Source organism: Parambassis ranga, chromosome 5, assembly GCF_900634625.1.
Source record: "Parambassis ranga chromosome 5, fParRan2.1, whole genome shotgun sequence".
Taxonomy (NCBI): Eukaryota; Metazoa; Chordata; class Actinopteri; family Ambassidae; genus Parambassis; species Parambassis ranga.
Genome location: NC_041026.1, coordinates 8,927,001 through 8,942,587, shown reverse-complemented (window position 1 = coordinate 8,942,587; position 15,587 = coordinate 8,927,001). Strand labels below are relative to the sequence as shown.

Genomic DNA, 15,587 nt, shown 5'->3' with positions numbered 1-15,587 from the left:
CACCAATCAGCTGTCACTTTCCATCCCTCTCCTGACCAATCACAGCTTAGCATGAAATTTAAAAGTCTTCGTCTCTTCTCCAGCTGTCTTCTGATCGAACCCGGCAACCCTCCTCCACCCCAAGCACCACCAGATCCACGCCAGTAAGGCCTCCTATCTCCTGCCCTCCAGCTCTCCACCACCACCAGGTCTAGACCCCGGGGGGATCTTCTGATCCAGCGGCCTCTCCTCTTGCGTTTTCCCCCCTTTCCGGATGTGGTCTTCACGATGGGGTCTAGGACGCCAATGCACATTCAAACTTTGTACTTAATAAATCTTTCTCATTCAGTTCGCTGAGTCTCTCATGATTGAACTATAAACTCTATAAGAAGATTTTGCATGTGTAACTTTCAAGCGCGACCGAACAAATGCACCTTATTGGACAAAAAAGTGTCATTAATGAACCCTAAAACTGGACAGGTCTGTGTTTCATGAGGCAGGCTGTGGGCATCAAGTGAACAGAGAGGCTGCTAATAAAAACAGGCATTCAGCATTTTTACTGTGTCAGTGTTCCTGCTGTAGATTCATGTTGTGATTCATGTTAATCAGACATTAATGGCTGGACCTGTATTAGCAGACAGCAGCTAACTAGTTAGCTAACTGAGCCAGAGCACCGGCATCATGACTGAGGCTCATTATAGAAACACAGCTGGCAGCGTGACACCACCTCCATGCAGAGTCTGACCTCACATCAGTCCAGCACAGCTGCATGAACACAACTGTATTCATAAATGTACTTGTAACTACAGACATTTTAAAATGTTTACTACACTATGGGCTACTGTCTTAAATCACTTCCTGTCCTGCTGACTTCCACTTCTGCTGCTGTAACACTGAGAATTTCTCTCATCCTATGTTTCATCATAAGAGTCATCTTCTCAGGATGTGAACTCATCTTTTGGTTTCCTGTTTTAAAAAAAAAACGCCAGTATAAACACTGTGTGAACACCACACTTGGACTAAATTATTATTATTATTATTATTATTATTATTATTATTATTATTATTATTATTATTATTATTATTATTATGACAACATTAGCATGAAGTGTAACCTGTCTGGTATTGTTTGACTGAATGATAAACACAGAGGCCATCAGAGGGAAACAGAATGTGGAAGTCATGTCTCTAACAGTCCATGAAGGACAGATGTATAGTGTTCTGCCTCGATCCAGACCAAACCACGTGACCTGATGATTTTTAATTCATGGCTCATATTCTTAATAAAAAAGACACCAAACCCTGCTGTGTGGATTACTTTCAGTCCTTTGTTGTATTATAACCATGCATCCATTGGCTGCTTACGCTTCCGCTCTTGTTATTGGCTGGCTCTGATCAAATCAGACTAAATATTACGTGTATCTGTGAGTGGGTGCGTGTGACATTTCCACGGCTGGCTGCACATCCCTGTGAAGCCCTGCCTCCTCAGAGGAGAGATCCTCCTGCCGGATTAGAGGCAGTGTATTCTGTCTGAATGAGGAAAACGTCGCGCCTGCCGTTCTGAGCGCTGTCACATGGGGCCGAGGAGGAAAAAAACATCGCTTCCTGAAATGATCCTCGTCACTGGCTGTGTGTTGTTGTTTTCTCTAACGTGATCTCGATCTGCTTACACCGTCCGGATCTCTCTCTCTTTCTCCTTTTTTATTTTTTTATTGTACCGATGATGATCAGCAAAGTTAAAAACGCGATGTCCAATCTGGTGGGAGGGATGATGCCGCACGGACACCACCACCACCACCACCACCACAACCATCACTCAGGTGGCGGCCAGACCTGCGGATCGGACAGCCTGCCGCCTCGCTTCCCCTACGGCCGGCCGGATTTCTTGGACCTCACCCCGGAGCTCCTGCAGTACTCCACCGAGCACGCATCACGGCCGGTGCTCACGTTAAAGAGAGGCAGCAGGCTTCCCTGGCAGACGGGATACGCAGAGTGAGTGGATCAAACACACACACACACACACACACACACACACACACACCGTTCATTCATCTCTGTAATAATGCCACACAGGCCTGATGAGTCTCAGGCCCGCAGCTGCAGCCGCTCCGGGTCCACTGCAGCAGCCGGATGATGAAGGCTAACACGGCCCTTCGCTTCCCAGCAGAGTCTTCCTCAGTGCTCTTCCTCCTCTGCTGTAAATGATGGAGCTGTAATTAAACTTCCTATCAGGGTTTAATTTAACAAAGATGGCCACAGTGAAACAGGAAGTGTTTGCTCACTCATAAACAAAACCCCTGTGCATCTATCGATTGTAGTTTTCATATGTGAAAGATGGTCAATCAGTAATCAATGCCAGCTTGGTGTCTGTCCCTGTGTGTGTCTGCAGAGGCTCTTTCATTCACAGATATTCGTCCTCTCCTCCGGTCCTTTTATTCTGAAATACACCTGCAGTAGGCGACTCTCACAGGTGGAAACAATGCAGCACTGTTTCATTCACTCTATTGGTCAGAACGTGCTGCTGGTGTGAATCCTGCTGAAGGAAAAACACTCTCATCAGACATTCCACTCTCCCAGAGGACTGGGGGGGAGTTTATGAAGGACTGCATAGCTTCAGCCCAACAGTATGTGGACTATACCACTCCAGGCTGACCCAATATATGTGTGAGTGTGGATAAAGGCTGACTCATGCAGAAAAGTCTCAAGGGGACGGGGATGACAACTGTCTCAGAAGACTGACGGAGAGGTCAGATGAGGAGAAATGCAAACAGCGAGGAACTTTGCAGCGTCATCAGTGAGATTCATGTGTTGTAATCACAGCATTAGCAGTGCTGTTTACAGCACAGCATAATCAGCTGTCAGTGGTGCAGAGCGTAGAACCCCCCCCCCCCCCAAAACAAATCTGCACCCATCCATGTTAAAAGACTCAGTGTGAGCTGACGAGAGACTCAACACCTCTAAAATTACCACGGAGCCTCTGAACTGGTGACAGAGTCATGCTGACAATAGCTGATCTGGGATTGATTGGAGCAGATATTTATCACAGCTCTGCTTCACAGCTATCAGATGGTGTTAGATTAACTGTGATAAAAAAAACACTACACAGATTATTAAACTGTAAAAGAACACTCCAGATCAATGTGGCTGAATGTTAGAGGGAGGTTTATTTATCAGATCTGCTCTGCCTGGTGCGGTTTGCTCCTCTTTGTGCTACAGCTAGCAGGAACAATGATGGCAAACCGGCGCAGGTGGATGCTGTCCAGTTGGAGGCCGCCCTGCTGGCTCCTCCACTTTAGTATCACTTAATTAGTGTCTCCTCTTCATTGTGGTGGTGGTGGTGGTGAAGATTCATGCTCTCTGTTATGTTGGTTTGTTTGTGGCATCACAGTGATCAAGCAGCTTTTAAAGTGTACTGGTCTGCACCACTGTCACCTCATGGCTCGACTCTTCAGTACAAACGCTTACATGTTAGCTCCGCTAATTTGACTTATGACTATGAGTGGAATGCATGCATATGTGCCTTTACAACTATTTAATATGGAGGCACTCTTTTATAATGTTTTACACACGTTATAAATACTGGCATATATCTATAACCAGAGCCAGATATTGACCTGATGCACAGGTGACGCAGTGAAGAAGAATCAGACTGTCTTCTATATTGTGTTCTTATATCATAGGATTGTGTATTAGCAGGACGCTTGTTGTGTTGTTTTACATGTCAGACAGTGAGGGTTAGAGGCCAAGACAAGGGAAGGCGATCATTCAACTCCAATTAATGGTTTGAAGTTACATAGTGATGTGCAAGACTGAGAGGTTTCAACATGTTTGAGCCTCCTTGGACAAAATCAAGACATTTGAAGGTGAATAACAAACTGATACATAACCCTCACACAACCTGATCAGTGTCTAATTATCTCTTATATGACCCAGGTTTATGCTCTTTGATGCGCTCTGAACATAGATTACACTTCAAAGTCTGCTCTGTGTTGAGTAGCTGCCTGTTTCCAGTTCTACAGGCCATTTGTTTTGTGCCTCGTCTCGCCCTGCCAGCTTTCATTTCTTTGTTACACCTTGTGACGAGCAGCTTCCTCTCCCTGAAAAGGAATTCATAGTATGACTGGTCTGATTCGTACATGTTCCTCATGAAGACTGTACTTTTTTTTTTTATGTAACCGGGAGGGGGGGGGGGGGCTGCAGTGATTGTCACTCTGCCAGCTTCCACCTGGGGTAGCTTCATTCATCTTTCTCACATTTGAAATCAAACAGTCCGTTGTTGTGCTCTGAAATGTGTCATAAGCAGAGGGATTAGACACACACACACACACACACACCCAGGTACGCAGTTTTTTATTTTAACGTTGACCACAAAAAAAAAATACCCACAGCAGGGAGGAACGTACGAACATCCTCAGAGATACTCAGCGTTGCCACTGATCGGATTTCTGACGCAGCATCTCGTTGCCGAAACGCACACAGCTGATGATGACGTCTTCAGAGAGTCATTCGCATCTGATGTGTGATGTTAAAATACCCATCAGCCGCAACACCAGAATTCACTGGAACTCTCAACTTCCTCATTTGATCTTTCCTTGCATAATGGGGGGGGGGGCTCAAACTGAATGACATCAGCGCGGTTCTCGGTCACAGGTTTGGAAACATATGACTGAAAGACAGATTAAGTCAGACTATAGGGAGTCCTGGGCTCCTTCTTTAGAATGGCATCCTCCCACGCTGCAAACAGCATTGAGCTCATGTGACTGCTTTCAAAACAGAATCATTGCTGATTCTTTGCCGTGGGTGTGGGAGGTGTTACATGGGAAAGAGAAAACATTTACTTTTACATTCCAGACTCAAATGTACAAAAAAATCTAATCACTCCACTGGTATGATTTCAGCTACACACACACACACGCATAAAGTCAGCCTCCACTGGCTTATAGAACAGATTTATTTAATAGCAGCAAATAAAAATCCATGTGCTCTATATTTGTGTCCAACTTTTATATAAACCTCAAAGCTTCAGGCCAATTTTCTGCCTGCAGCGAGTCTTTACAGATAACACATGACCTCTGCAAAAAAAAAAAAAAAAGACAGAGCTGTTGCCTAACTCAGAGTGAAGCTATAGTAATACGCTCGGCAGGGCCAAAAAAATATTAAAAAAAAGGAAAAAATGGTTGCTGGCAGAACATTGTGCATTCGCTCTGATCATATTCCAGCACAGATGAAGAGCTGTTTCTCCCCAGCCCCTGCATCCACATCTCTTAAAAAAAAAAAAAAAAAATGTTCTGGCCTTGGCAGAAAGTTTAGACGACAATCAGACGATTTTAAATTCTTCCCTGTCATTAGTCCTAATGCAGGCAGGACAGTGCGGTGCCTGTCCACTGCTTTCAACTGATTAGAAAGTGAAAGGGCTTTTTCATAATCCAGATTTGGGCTGCCTCATATTTTGAGATATCAGAGCTTCTGAACCGGCCAGCATCCATTTTCTATAATGACTGTAATGAGCTGAATTATATGGAAATGGAGAGGTCACAAGTCTTATTTTGATCAGATTTTGGCTGTTTCTTGTGTTTTATTATTAAGTCTGTCCTCTTTTCTTTTCATTGCTGGCCTCTTTTTTTTTCATTTTTACTGCAGTTCTGATAAATTCCTAATCCCCTTCTCTGCAGGCGTTTCTGAGGGAATCTTAATGACAATACTTGAATTACTGGATTGCGCAATGGGCATTGTGGGGTATTATCCAGCTAATGTGGTATTTATCTATAATTGAAAGTGAAAACGTTACATAATGTGACAGCATGATGTCCAGGCTACAGCCTGTCAGAGCCAGTGGCAGCTTAGAAATACCATGTCAGAGTAATGGGTGCGTGTTGTTGCCAATATACTACAAATCACATACACTTAACACTGCAGACCATCATACACAATGTGTGTATGTGTGTATATATATATATATATATATATATATATATATATATATATATATATATATATATATATATGCTGGGTGTCCTTTCCCGACTCTTTAAGGCAGCCATTTTCTTAAATTTCACTTCAGTGCTGAATTAAATAGTTAGCTTCTGAGCTGCTCTAGCCAGTGTTTAAGACTAGCAATGAAGAAAACTCTCCCAACTCAGCTAAAGAGCCACAGGGTGACAGATCTGCTGATCGCTATTATTCCTCGACATTGATAGATAGATAAGTCAACCAATATGCATTGATTTCCAGCTAAAAATGATGCTCAGGGGAGTTTAGAAATGTTTATCCAGCAGAACCATAGACTGTACATTAGGGATGGATGACAAAATATTTTGCTTGCCAGCGTTGCCGTGTTGAAAAAAAAGAGCCAACAGTAAAAACACTTCCATCTTTAAACCGTTTATCCTGGGCCGGGTTGCAGGCACAGTAGTCTAAGCAGAGACACCCAGACTTCCCTCTCCCTAGGGACTCTTCTTCCAGCTCTTCCGGGGAAATCCTAAGGCATTCCCATGCAGGCCACCTGACAGGCATAGTCTCTCCACCGCATCCTTGGTCTGCCCCGGGGTCTCCTCCCGGTGGGACATGTCCGATGAACACAGATCAATGTGATAAAACTGTTCTGGGCGAGCTGTCCATCTTTATACACAGTCTATGAGCAGAATATACACCTGAGCAAGTTTGTACAAAACCCTAAATAAAAATTAAGGAATTATATCAGTATTATATCCAGATTCACTTCTCTCTCCTGTCTGCTGGTGTGTAAGGTAACTGTTTACCGTAACAACTTTGTAAGATATCACAGACTGTCAGTAAAATGTTTCCAGCTTGTTCCACTGGTCATAAATGGCAGATAATGGAGGTTTAAGAATGATCTCAAAAGTCTGCACTGCATAACTGTGCAATTACTTTAATCATGATGGATCAGATTTCAGCCGGAGCACATTTCAGGACTCTGCTAAGTGATTTTCTGAGTCAATAGGGGATTTGAAACCAGCGGCTGTAACTGCACACCACCATTTAGAATGTTGGACATTATAAAGTAACATGATATGCAGTGCTAAAGCATGCAGCAGTACTCGTGTGGTTGGAGTTGATATCTGCTGAGATGTGATGCACACACACGTGAAAAGTAACTTAAGTGTATTTTTGGAACAATTTTCCAGACTGTCCTGCAGCTTCATCCAGTCTGAACATCACTGGAGTTTCACTAAAGGCTCCTGCAGCATTCTCCAGGATAGATGATGCTGCTAGTGTCTGAAACAGTGCATTACTCTAAAGCCATTATCCTCCGCTGCCATTAGCTCATAATAAAAACACTTAATCCCTCCTGCAAGTTCCCTCTGGGACATGTCTGCATCCTGCTCCACTTTTTTTTTTTTTTTTTTACCTCGCTGGTCCACTCCCTCTCATTTTTCTGGCTGTTATTGTGTTTTCTTGTGGTTAGAGTGGCTGAGAACAAACACTATAAATCATCTGACTGCAGACTCACCTTTCTCCATCAGGGTGATCAATGCAGGGAAGAGCATGCTGAACGAGGACCAGGCCTCCTGCGAGAAAACGTTTGTGAAGAAGCCGAGCGGAAAGCACCGCAACTCCACTCTGCAGGAGGACAACGGGGTGAGTGAAGGGCAAACTGCTGCTATGATAAGTCCTGAAGGTGTCTAAGGGGAAAGTCACTGAAGGGTGATTAGAATTCTTATTATGTTGCCTGAAACACAACGTCCTCTTAGCAGCCATTGCCCTCCTCGTTCACTGTCTGTCTGTCACACACTAACAAACCAATCAGACTGATTGTTGTCTGGCAGGATGGATTGTCATGTGAGCTCATCATCTCACAAATCCAATGAGACGACCGGTTGTCTGCCATCAGCTGGCTGAGCTTTTAACACCTTTGAGCTTAGTGCATGGTTTTATTCTCCTTGTTATCACCAGCTTAATTTGTGGAGGCGTAATCTCTACACTTATCTACCTTAGCCTGATGTGCTAGATAGCACATCACACAGAAACATCTGGGAGGAAAAGGGCAGTGACATGATTGGATGAATCTGTATATTATTTAACCCTTTCACACTGGGAACACGCTGTGTCTGCACCTTGCACACTCAACTTCAACATGCAATAAAGCTGCAGCAGTCAGCTGAAACACAATAAGCCGTCACAAGCAACTTTAAAGTTGCCAATCATCGGTGGTTAACATGTTGTTCTGGGAAACGCTCACTCCCTCCTGTAACTTTAAACCATTGTTACACCTAAAACATTAGTTCCTCTTCTGTGGATCAGCCTGTGGGGAGCAGACTGATCTCAGAGCTCTTATGAAAGTGAAACACAGAAGATAACAGCCAACAGCAAGCTGGTAGAGCCTTTAGCATCGAAAAAGGCTTCACATATAATAATAAGTTTGCTGCATGTGATGCTTAAAGTAAATTGTTTTATAATGTTTATATACATGACAGGCTTTTCCCCCACAGTAATCTTCAGGTTAGGATATCTGTTATGAGGCTCACAACTCCTGCAAAGCCCACACACACACACACACACACACACAAGCTCGCATGCTGTGTAAATGAATGACATCATCCCTTTTTCTCCCTCCCCCACCAGACCATCAGAGGGGTAAGCAGATGTCTTGTGCCTGTTTATTTGTTAGTTAGTCAGGCACGCCAACTCGGCCTGTAAACATGCCTGCAAACACAAAGGTGGGCAACGCCTTTGTGTCGCACTACAGCAGATCTCACAGACTTTAGAAAATGCTCATGTATTTTCTAATCAGGATTGACTGCAGCTGTTCAGTATGACCTGGAAAAAAAACATATTGCTTAGCATTAAACATGTTAGCAGTGGCAGAGGCTGCAACCCTCGTGAATCTGTGCCTTCTGTTCAGAGTTGTAATCCCACGGAAGCTTTTTAAACCTGGAAGATGTTTATATATCTTAGTTTGTATTATTTTATACATCACTGCTCCTACTTTAAAGTTTATAACACACTTTTTTTTTATTATTTCTGTCCCTAGGATGGCACTGGACTCCCCCTCCATTTCTGGGGTGTGTTTGATGGACATGCAGGTTCTGGCGCCGCCATCATGGCCTCCAAGCTCCTTCACCTCCTGATCAGAGACCGACTTGGAGAAATTTGCCACCTCCTGGAGAACCCCAACAGTGCGCCCCCAATCTGCCTGGCTAAGAACGGCAGCCCATACCAGGCAGACTCAAAGAAGGGAGCCTCACAGGAAGCAGAGGACCCGGACGCCGTCACTGACTCCTCGGTGCGTTTTCACATGGAGAAAGTTGTTAGTCTGGAGAGCCTGGTGATGGGAGTCATCGAGACCGCCTTCAAACAGATGGTGAGCAGATGATCAATTACAAAATGCACGTGTGAAAGCAAGTAAACAGAGCTTTAAAACTTCTTCTTTGTGCACATGTGTGCTGCTTTGTTTTTGTAAACGGACCAAGCAAAGATGTCATTTCCACCTTTCCCTCAATATTTGTTGTGATGCCAGTGATGTCATATATTCATTTTTCAATAAAATGTCTTGGCTATTATCAGATAGATTGATTGGGTGCTGCAGAGACATTTATGGTTCCTAGAACCTGACACAGCAGATGGATTTGTGTCAGTTTGTGATTTAAGATCCTCCACAGAAGAGAGGCAGATGTTGACAAGATGCCCTCAACATAACTACGTTGTGTTTGGATCCTTTATTTCTTCCTGGTTCTGGCTCAAATCGGACAAATGATTCCTCTGTATAAGCTTGAACTGATCTCCTCTGATGCATTTTTCACTGTCTGGTTTAGATGATAATAAATGACCCACAGCCGAGGTAACATATTCTTCAAAGCCGCCTTGCTTCTCTTCATTAGTGCCACAGTTTTGTTTTGAATATGAATATGTATGCAGAACATAATTAAGTGTTCGAGAAGACGAGGGGCGAAGCGAGCTTTTAAACCGAGCCTTTTTGTTCTCGCTTTTTATTTCAGGACGACCTAATTGAAAAGGAGAAAGCTTCGTATGCCATCTCTGGTGGGTGTTGTGCCTTAGCTGCCCTTCATTTAATGGGGAAACTCTACGTAGCCAACGCTGGAGACAGCAGGTGAGAGAAATTAGGGTTTATCATAGAATCCTGTGCCACCAGGGTTTTTTTTTTCTAACATCTGACTCTCTTTCCTCTGCAGGGCCATAATCATACGAAATAATGAAGTCATCCCCATGACTAACGAATTCACACCTGAGTCAGAGAGGCAGCGGCTACAGTATCTGGTATTTTTAACTCTTATATCACACACAGCAGACACATTTGTGCATACTGGTGTTTTCATGTTGTGTGGGTGCAGAGGATGTGAAAAGAAGATGTTGAAGTGACTCCTGTATCACCCCGACAAATGGGCGATGATCGGCTGCCTGTTTTAGAGGCTGTTTGTAGCTGTGAGTCACGCAGTGGGTGGATGGTGTTTGCAGCTAAAACAGGGAGCTGCTTCTTGTCTTCAGTATACTGCACTGCAGGCCTTCTGTCACACAGGCAATCCTTTCGCCTCTTTTGTAAAAGAAACTGACTCGAGTCGTGCCTGGAGTGCAGCTCTTCATTCTCAACCTTTCTAATTCTGTGTGTGACTGCAGGGCTTCCTGAGGCCAGAGCTCCTGGGTAATGAGTTCACTCACATTGAGTTCCCTCGTAGGATCCAGCACAGTGAGCTGGGCAAGAAGATGCTCTACAGAGACCACACCATGACCGGCTGGTAAACCTATAGAGCTCCTTGTTAATCACATTACTGACACTTGATCACTCATAAGAATCTGCAAACTATAGGAACAATTTAGATAAAAAAGTTAATATATTCTGGCTTAGCACCCAGTTCACATTGTTATTATCAGATTAAAGCTATTCAGATTACTAAATTTAGAAGTCACACTTTTGGTGAATCTCAATTTCAAGTTACTTTAATCTGACAATTCTGAGAAAATGATTTGATTTTTGACCCTTTTTGTCCTTTTAACATCACTAATATGACTTCTCCAATCTCAAATTCCACATTAATTATGTTTTTCCTTATTATTCTCAGTTTAACGTCAGAATATTCTGCATTAACTTTTTTGCTTGTTGTTTTGTTGCAGGGCTTATAAAACCATTGTTGAAGATGATCTGAAATTCCCTCTGATATATGGAGAAGGGAAAAAGGTAATATATATATATATATATATATTTTATATGGGTTTAAATGTGGTGGTGCTGCCTCCTGTCTGTGTGTGCAGATTATTTTCATACACATCTTAATTGCATTTTAAATCATCTTCATATCTCCAGGTTATTTGCTATCTGCAGCATCTGCTCAGTCAAAGACCTGCTCTGTATTTTCATTATTTTCTGAAAGACCTTGGTCTTCACTTAATAATCCCTCATAAGTGGATTTTCGGAGAACTGAAGCACATCCCGGAGCAATAACCTACATTATGTTGTGTGTGTGTGTTTGTGTGTTTTATCCTCACTGAATGTGTGATTGTGTGTGTGTTGGTGATGTGTGTCAGGCTCGTGTCATGGCAACAATCGGAGTGACCCGCGGGCTGGGTGATCATGACCTGAAGGTGTACAACTCCAACATTTACATCAAGCCCTTCCTCTCTTGTGTCCCTGAGGTGAGTGTGAGGAGTCTAATGAGACCCTGCAGGTGCATGATGACACCCAGAACACCAGTGCTCCAGCACCTCTCTTTATACATTGTGTGTCAGTTGTTGTATGCCAAAAGTACCTCTAACAGCAAAATTACATTAGAATTGGTTCTCCACCATCACAGATGTAGAAGGAAGTTCATTAGCTGCAACTAGCATCACTGGCAACCAAATAAACATTAAGTGCAATATATAAGTGTGATAGCACTAGACCCTTGCTGTCTTTGCTGGGCAGCCTTAAGCAATTTCCCTGATGGGATTATTAAAGTATTTAAAAAAAAAAATCATGATGTATTGTGGGATAAATTGAGTGCACTATAAGGGGTTTAAAGATTAGTATGCACATTTAGAAAACACTACAAAATGGCAAACTTACTTTGTAGTGGTCTGAAGAGTTAGCTTACTAGCTGTACATAGCTTGGTGCTGTTGCATTGTATGTGTCTCAATTTGAAAAAGAATTTCTCATGCCATAATTTTGATGTTCTTTAAGCTTTCCATCATCAAATATTTTCAGTCGTCCAGGAGACTGGACTTGTTAGAGTTCCCTGAATCAGCTTTATCAGGTCTAACTGTTTTGGTAGGTCATACAGGTTTATATATTCGGTTTTAAGGGACATCTGTGAAACTCACATAACCCAAGCTGTTTAATGCAAAGCTGCAAAGAAAAGGGACACACTTTAGGACACTTTATAGACGGAGAGGACAAAAGGAGGCATGGAGGACATCTACATTAAAACCTTATGTCAGACATCATCTTTCTGCCACATACAGTGCATCTTTAAGTCACACCTGTCCAATGAAAACAATGGGTCCTTAACCAGTTTATCCACCACAGCCTAACAGTAGTCCCTGAGTCATTAGCCAGACTAAAGCTTTAACACCTTGACCTATGAGGTCCTCAACTACATACAAACCTGTATTCACCAAACAGAACTGATGAAGCTGCTGGGAGTCTTCAAGAAACTCTTAACAACAGCTGCCCGGCTTCAAGCTCTTGCATAAGCATTCCATCCTGTTCCATTTGACAGTGTAAAGCTGAACTGTAGGAGTGTGTGATAAGCTCTGAGACAGGAATTAGTCCAATGGTTTATTACAGCAAGTGATACTAAGAAGCAGGCACACCAAACCAGTCAGCCAAGGGTCAATACACCAACATCCAAAAAAAATCCACTCTGAGCAGGCAGGATCAGAGTCAAACAAACACACAGAGGCACCCTGAATGCATTTTAACCCTTTGTGCTTTTATCTTGTCAACACATTCTCCCACCAGTACACCACCACACAACGGAGCATTCCCTCAGATGATGATGAAGATTATCACTAAATCCTCTGATGGGATTAATGTGCACAATAATGTCCTCTGCATGCATGCACACCTCATCACAGGACTTCTCAGTTCTATATTATGGAGTTAAATAAACTTATGTACCATTTGCTGCTCACACACACGTCTGTGTTACAGGAATGCTGTCTGGCGTACATTCCTTCAGCTCTAGACACAGTGAACATAAATTCATCAATCATATTTCTCACAATGACAGGTGAAGGTTTATAACCAGGATGAACACAAACACGGCCCAGATGATGTGCTAGTCATGGGTACAGATGGACTGTGGGATGTAACGACGGACAGGGAAGTGGCAGATGCCGTGTCAGCCTACTTATCCTGCTGTGACCCCTCTGATCCAATGAGGTATGTGGTCTCCTAAATAATCCTTTAAATCAAAGGCTTTTGTTGTCACTGTGTGCTCTGTGCTTTTCATGGATAAAGTCTATAAGGCAGCATCACAAGCATGTTGTACCGGGATTGTCCACTAGGTGGTGCCAAATAAACAGTTGTTTGTATTATGTAAGGAGAGTATAAACAGAATTATTGTGGCATTTTAAGGAGTAATGTAAGGCAACGTGTTAAATGCTGCTGATGAGGCAGCCATGGTCTCTAGTGGTGCCGGAGGGCAGAATATATAGTTTTTTACAGAATGTTACTCGTGCAAACTCTCCATAGCATGAGTGGCTTTAACATCCATCGATGCTTCGATGTTTTGCTGCTCCTCCAAGCTTCCACGACCCTTCTCAGATTTGTCTGCCGCTCCTTTCAATTAAGCTATATGTAAAGTTGTTCCACCCCCTGCAGCTAGAACAGCAACATTGCTGGGTAGGTTGGGTGCTTTGTGGAGTGTGACTGTGTGTTTTGTGTAATTATAGAGTACACCTCACTAATGTAATGACTGTTTATGCTGTCTGCCCTCTGTGTGTGTTCCACAGATACACTCTGGCAGCGCAGGATCTGCTGATGCGGTCACGAGGAGTCCTGAAAGAGCGCGGTTGGCGGCTGCCCAACGATAGACTGGGCTCGGGCGATGACATCACTGTGTTTGTCATCCCACTGGCAGGGCCAGAGACAGAGACATGACGGGGTGTCGTAACAACCGCTATGACAGGGCCGACTCCTTTGGAGGGGGGGGGGGGGGGGGGGGGTTCTTCCCACGATCCCTCCAAGCTCCCTAAACCTTAAACCCTGCACCGATGGGATGCTGGGAGAAGAAAACACCTTCATCATTGTCATATGGAAAACTCGGGTCTGAGCAGCATCCTTATCGACCCGGTTCCCCCACACTTCAACTTCAACCCCAGATCAGTCTCCCATCTCTCTTCGGCTGGTCACAGTCATGCAACACAAGATTTTTAGTGACATCATAGTGTTTCTCCCAAACCTGCTGTTCGTGACAGTTGCCAGTGAGAATTAAATCCCTGTAAAAAAATGTTTATTCTGTTTATGTTCAAGGCCGGGCTGCCATTCAGACCTTTGAATGGAATGTTTCATGTCATGCCCTAAATGTGAGCCCCCTCTCCCCCCTAAAAAAAAAGAAAGCCTCGACAGTTTAACAGTCATATTGTAAGGGGAGGAGAATGTGTGGAAACCAAAGAGAAGTGGCACGAGGCTGGAAATCTGTAAAATAATGGTTGATAAGTTTCTGGTCTAAGGTAGAAGGAGTTAATTTAAAACAAAACTGGAACATTCATTTTTCATTATAGTCTCTTCCTACATTTGCACACACAGTCCATGAAGCTTATGGATCTATTTTTTTTTTTCGTACAAGGTGGCATCTTGGATCTCCAGAATGTCCACAGCAACAATGAAGTCATCATCAAAATGGTGACTGCTGCGTTGGAGTCCAGACACTTGTTCTGCATGGCAGCCGTCTTGGAGGATTTTAAAAGAGTGGAGCTGTTGTTGTTGTTGTTGTTGGAAGTGGTTTACCCAGGTCCATCTTTGTCCAGTGGTCATCCTGGTAGTTTTTCCAGGACGGGGAGTCATCATCATCATCATCTAGGCTCTCTGCGTGTTTCCTTTGAATTTAGCACGCCATGCTGTGAGCATGAAGCACCCCTCCTACTGTCGCCACCATGTCCATGTATAGACCTCCATGGGTGTTAAATCCTTGATCTGAGGTAGGACCCCTTACTGCATGTGCATGCAACAAGACTTTTAAAAAAACTCATGTCCTTCCGCCTTAGGCCACTAACTTATCAACTCCTTCTAAAAGAAATAAAAATCCTTAGATTGATGTCTGTACTTTGAAGTAGCGTGGAGGAAGGAAAAGTAGAGGAATGCACCTTTACAGCACCAGACCCAGAGTACACCGGCGGAGTCTGTGTCGCAGTGTTTCCTTTGATAATGCTGAATGAATGACGACACCTGAGGCACTTAAAGACTGTTGCACATGCTCCGTGGTAGCCTGTCGAGTTGTCATATCTTTTCATTGAATGTGCTCTTACGATGATGATTTACTTTATTTTAGCTTGTGTTCGGTAAAAAAAATATTAAGGATCATTTGTTCAATTTAATGACATATTTTCTTTTGTTAAACCCTCACAGAGGAGAAGGTAAATATTTCTCCACAGATGTCTCGGTATAGTAAGATGTGATAAACTTCACACGTATGCCTTATTAAAAGATGAAAGG

General features: G+C 43.4%; 1 protein-coding gene across 1 annotated transcript; it reads left to right on the top strand.

Annotated features, from left to right (window-relative positions):
• The first annotated feature begins 1,423 nt into the window (after window positions 1-1,423).
• On the top strand, window positions 1,424-14,643 carry ppm1j (protein phosphatase, Mg2+/Mn2+ dependent, 1J). Its single transcript, XM_028406937.1, has 10 exons — window positions 1,424-1,971; window positions 7,464-7,578; window positions 8,972-9,301; window positions 9,936-10,048; window positions 10,131-10,215; window positions 10,573-10,691; window positions 11,068-11,131; window positions 11,479-11,586; window positions 13,162-13,313; window positions 13,886-14,643. The coding sequence occupies exons 1-10, from the start codon at window positions 1,700-1,702 to the stop codon at window positions 14,031-14,033; spliced, it is 1,506 nt and encodes a 501-aa protein (XP_028262738.1). The 5' UTR covers window positions 1,424-1,699; the 3' UTR covers window positions 14,034-14,643.
• Window positions 14,644-15,587: the final 944 nt, after the last annotated feature.

Coding starts and splice junctions, on each gene's coding strand:
- ppm1j (XM_028406937.1), top strand. CDS start 1,700: ATGATGATCAGCAAAGTTAAAAACGCGATGTCCAATCTGGTGGGAGGG. Junction 9,302..9,935: donor AGACCGCCTTCAAACAGATG/GTGAGCAGATGA, acceptor TTTTTATTTCAG/GACGACCTAATTGAAAAGGA. Junction 11,132..11,478: donor TATATGGAGAAGGGAAAAAG/GTAATATATATA, acceptor GATGTGTGTCAG/GCTCGTGTCATGGCAACAAT.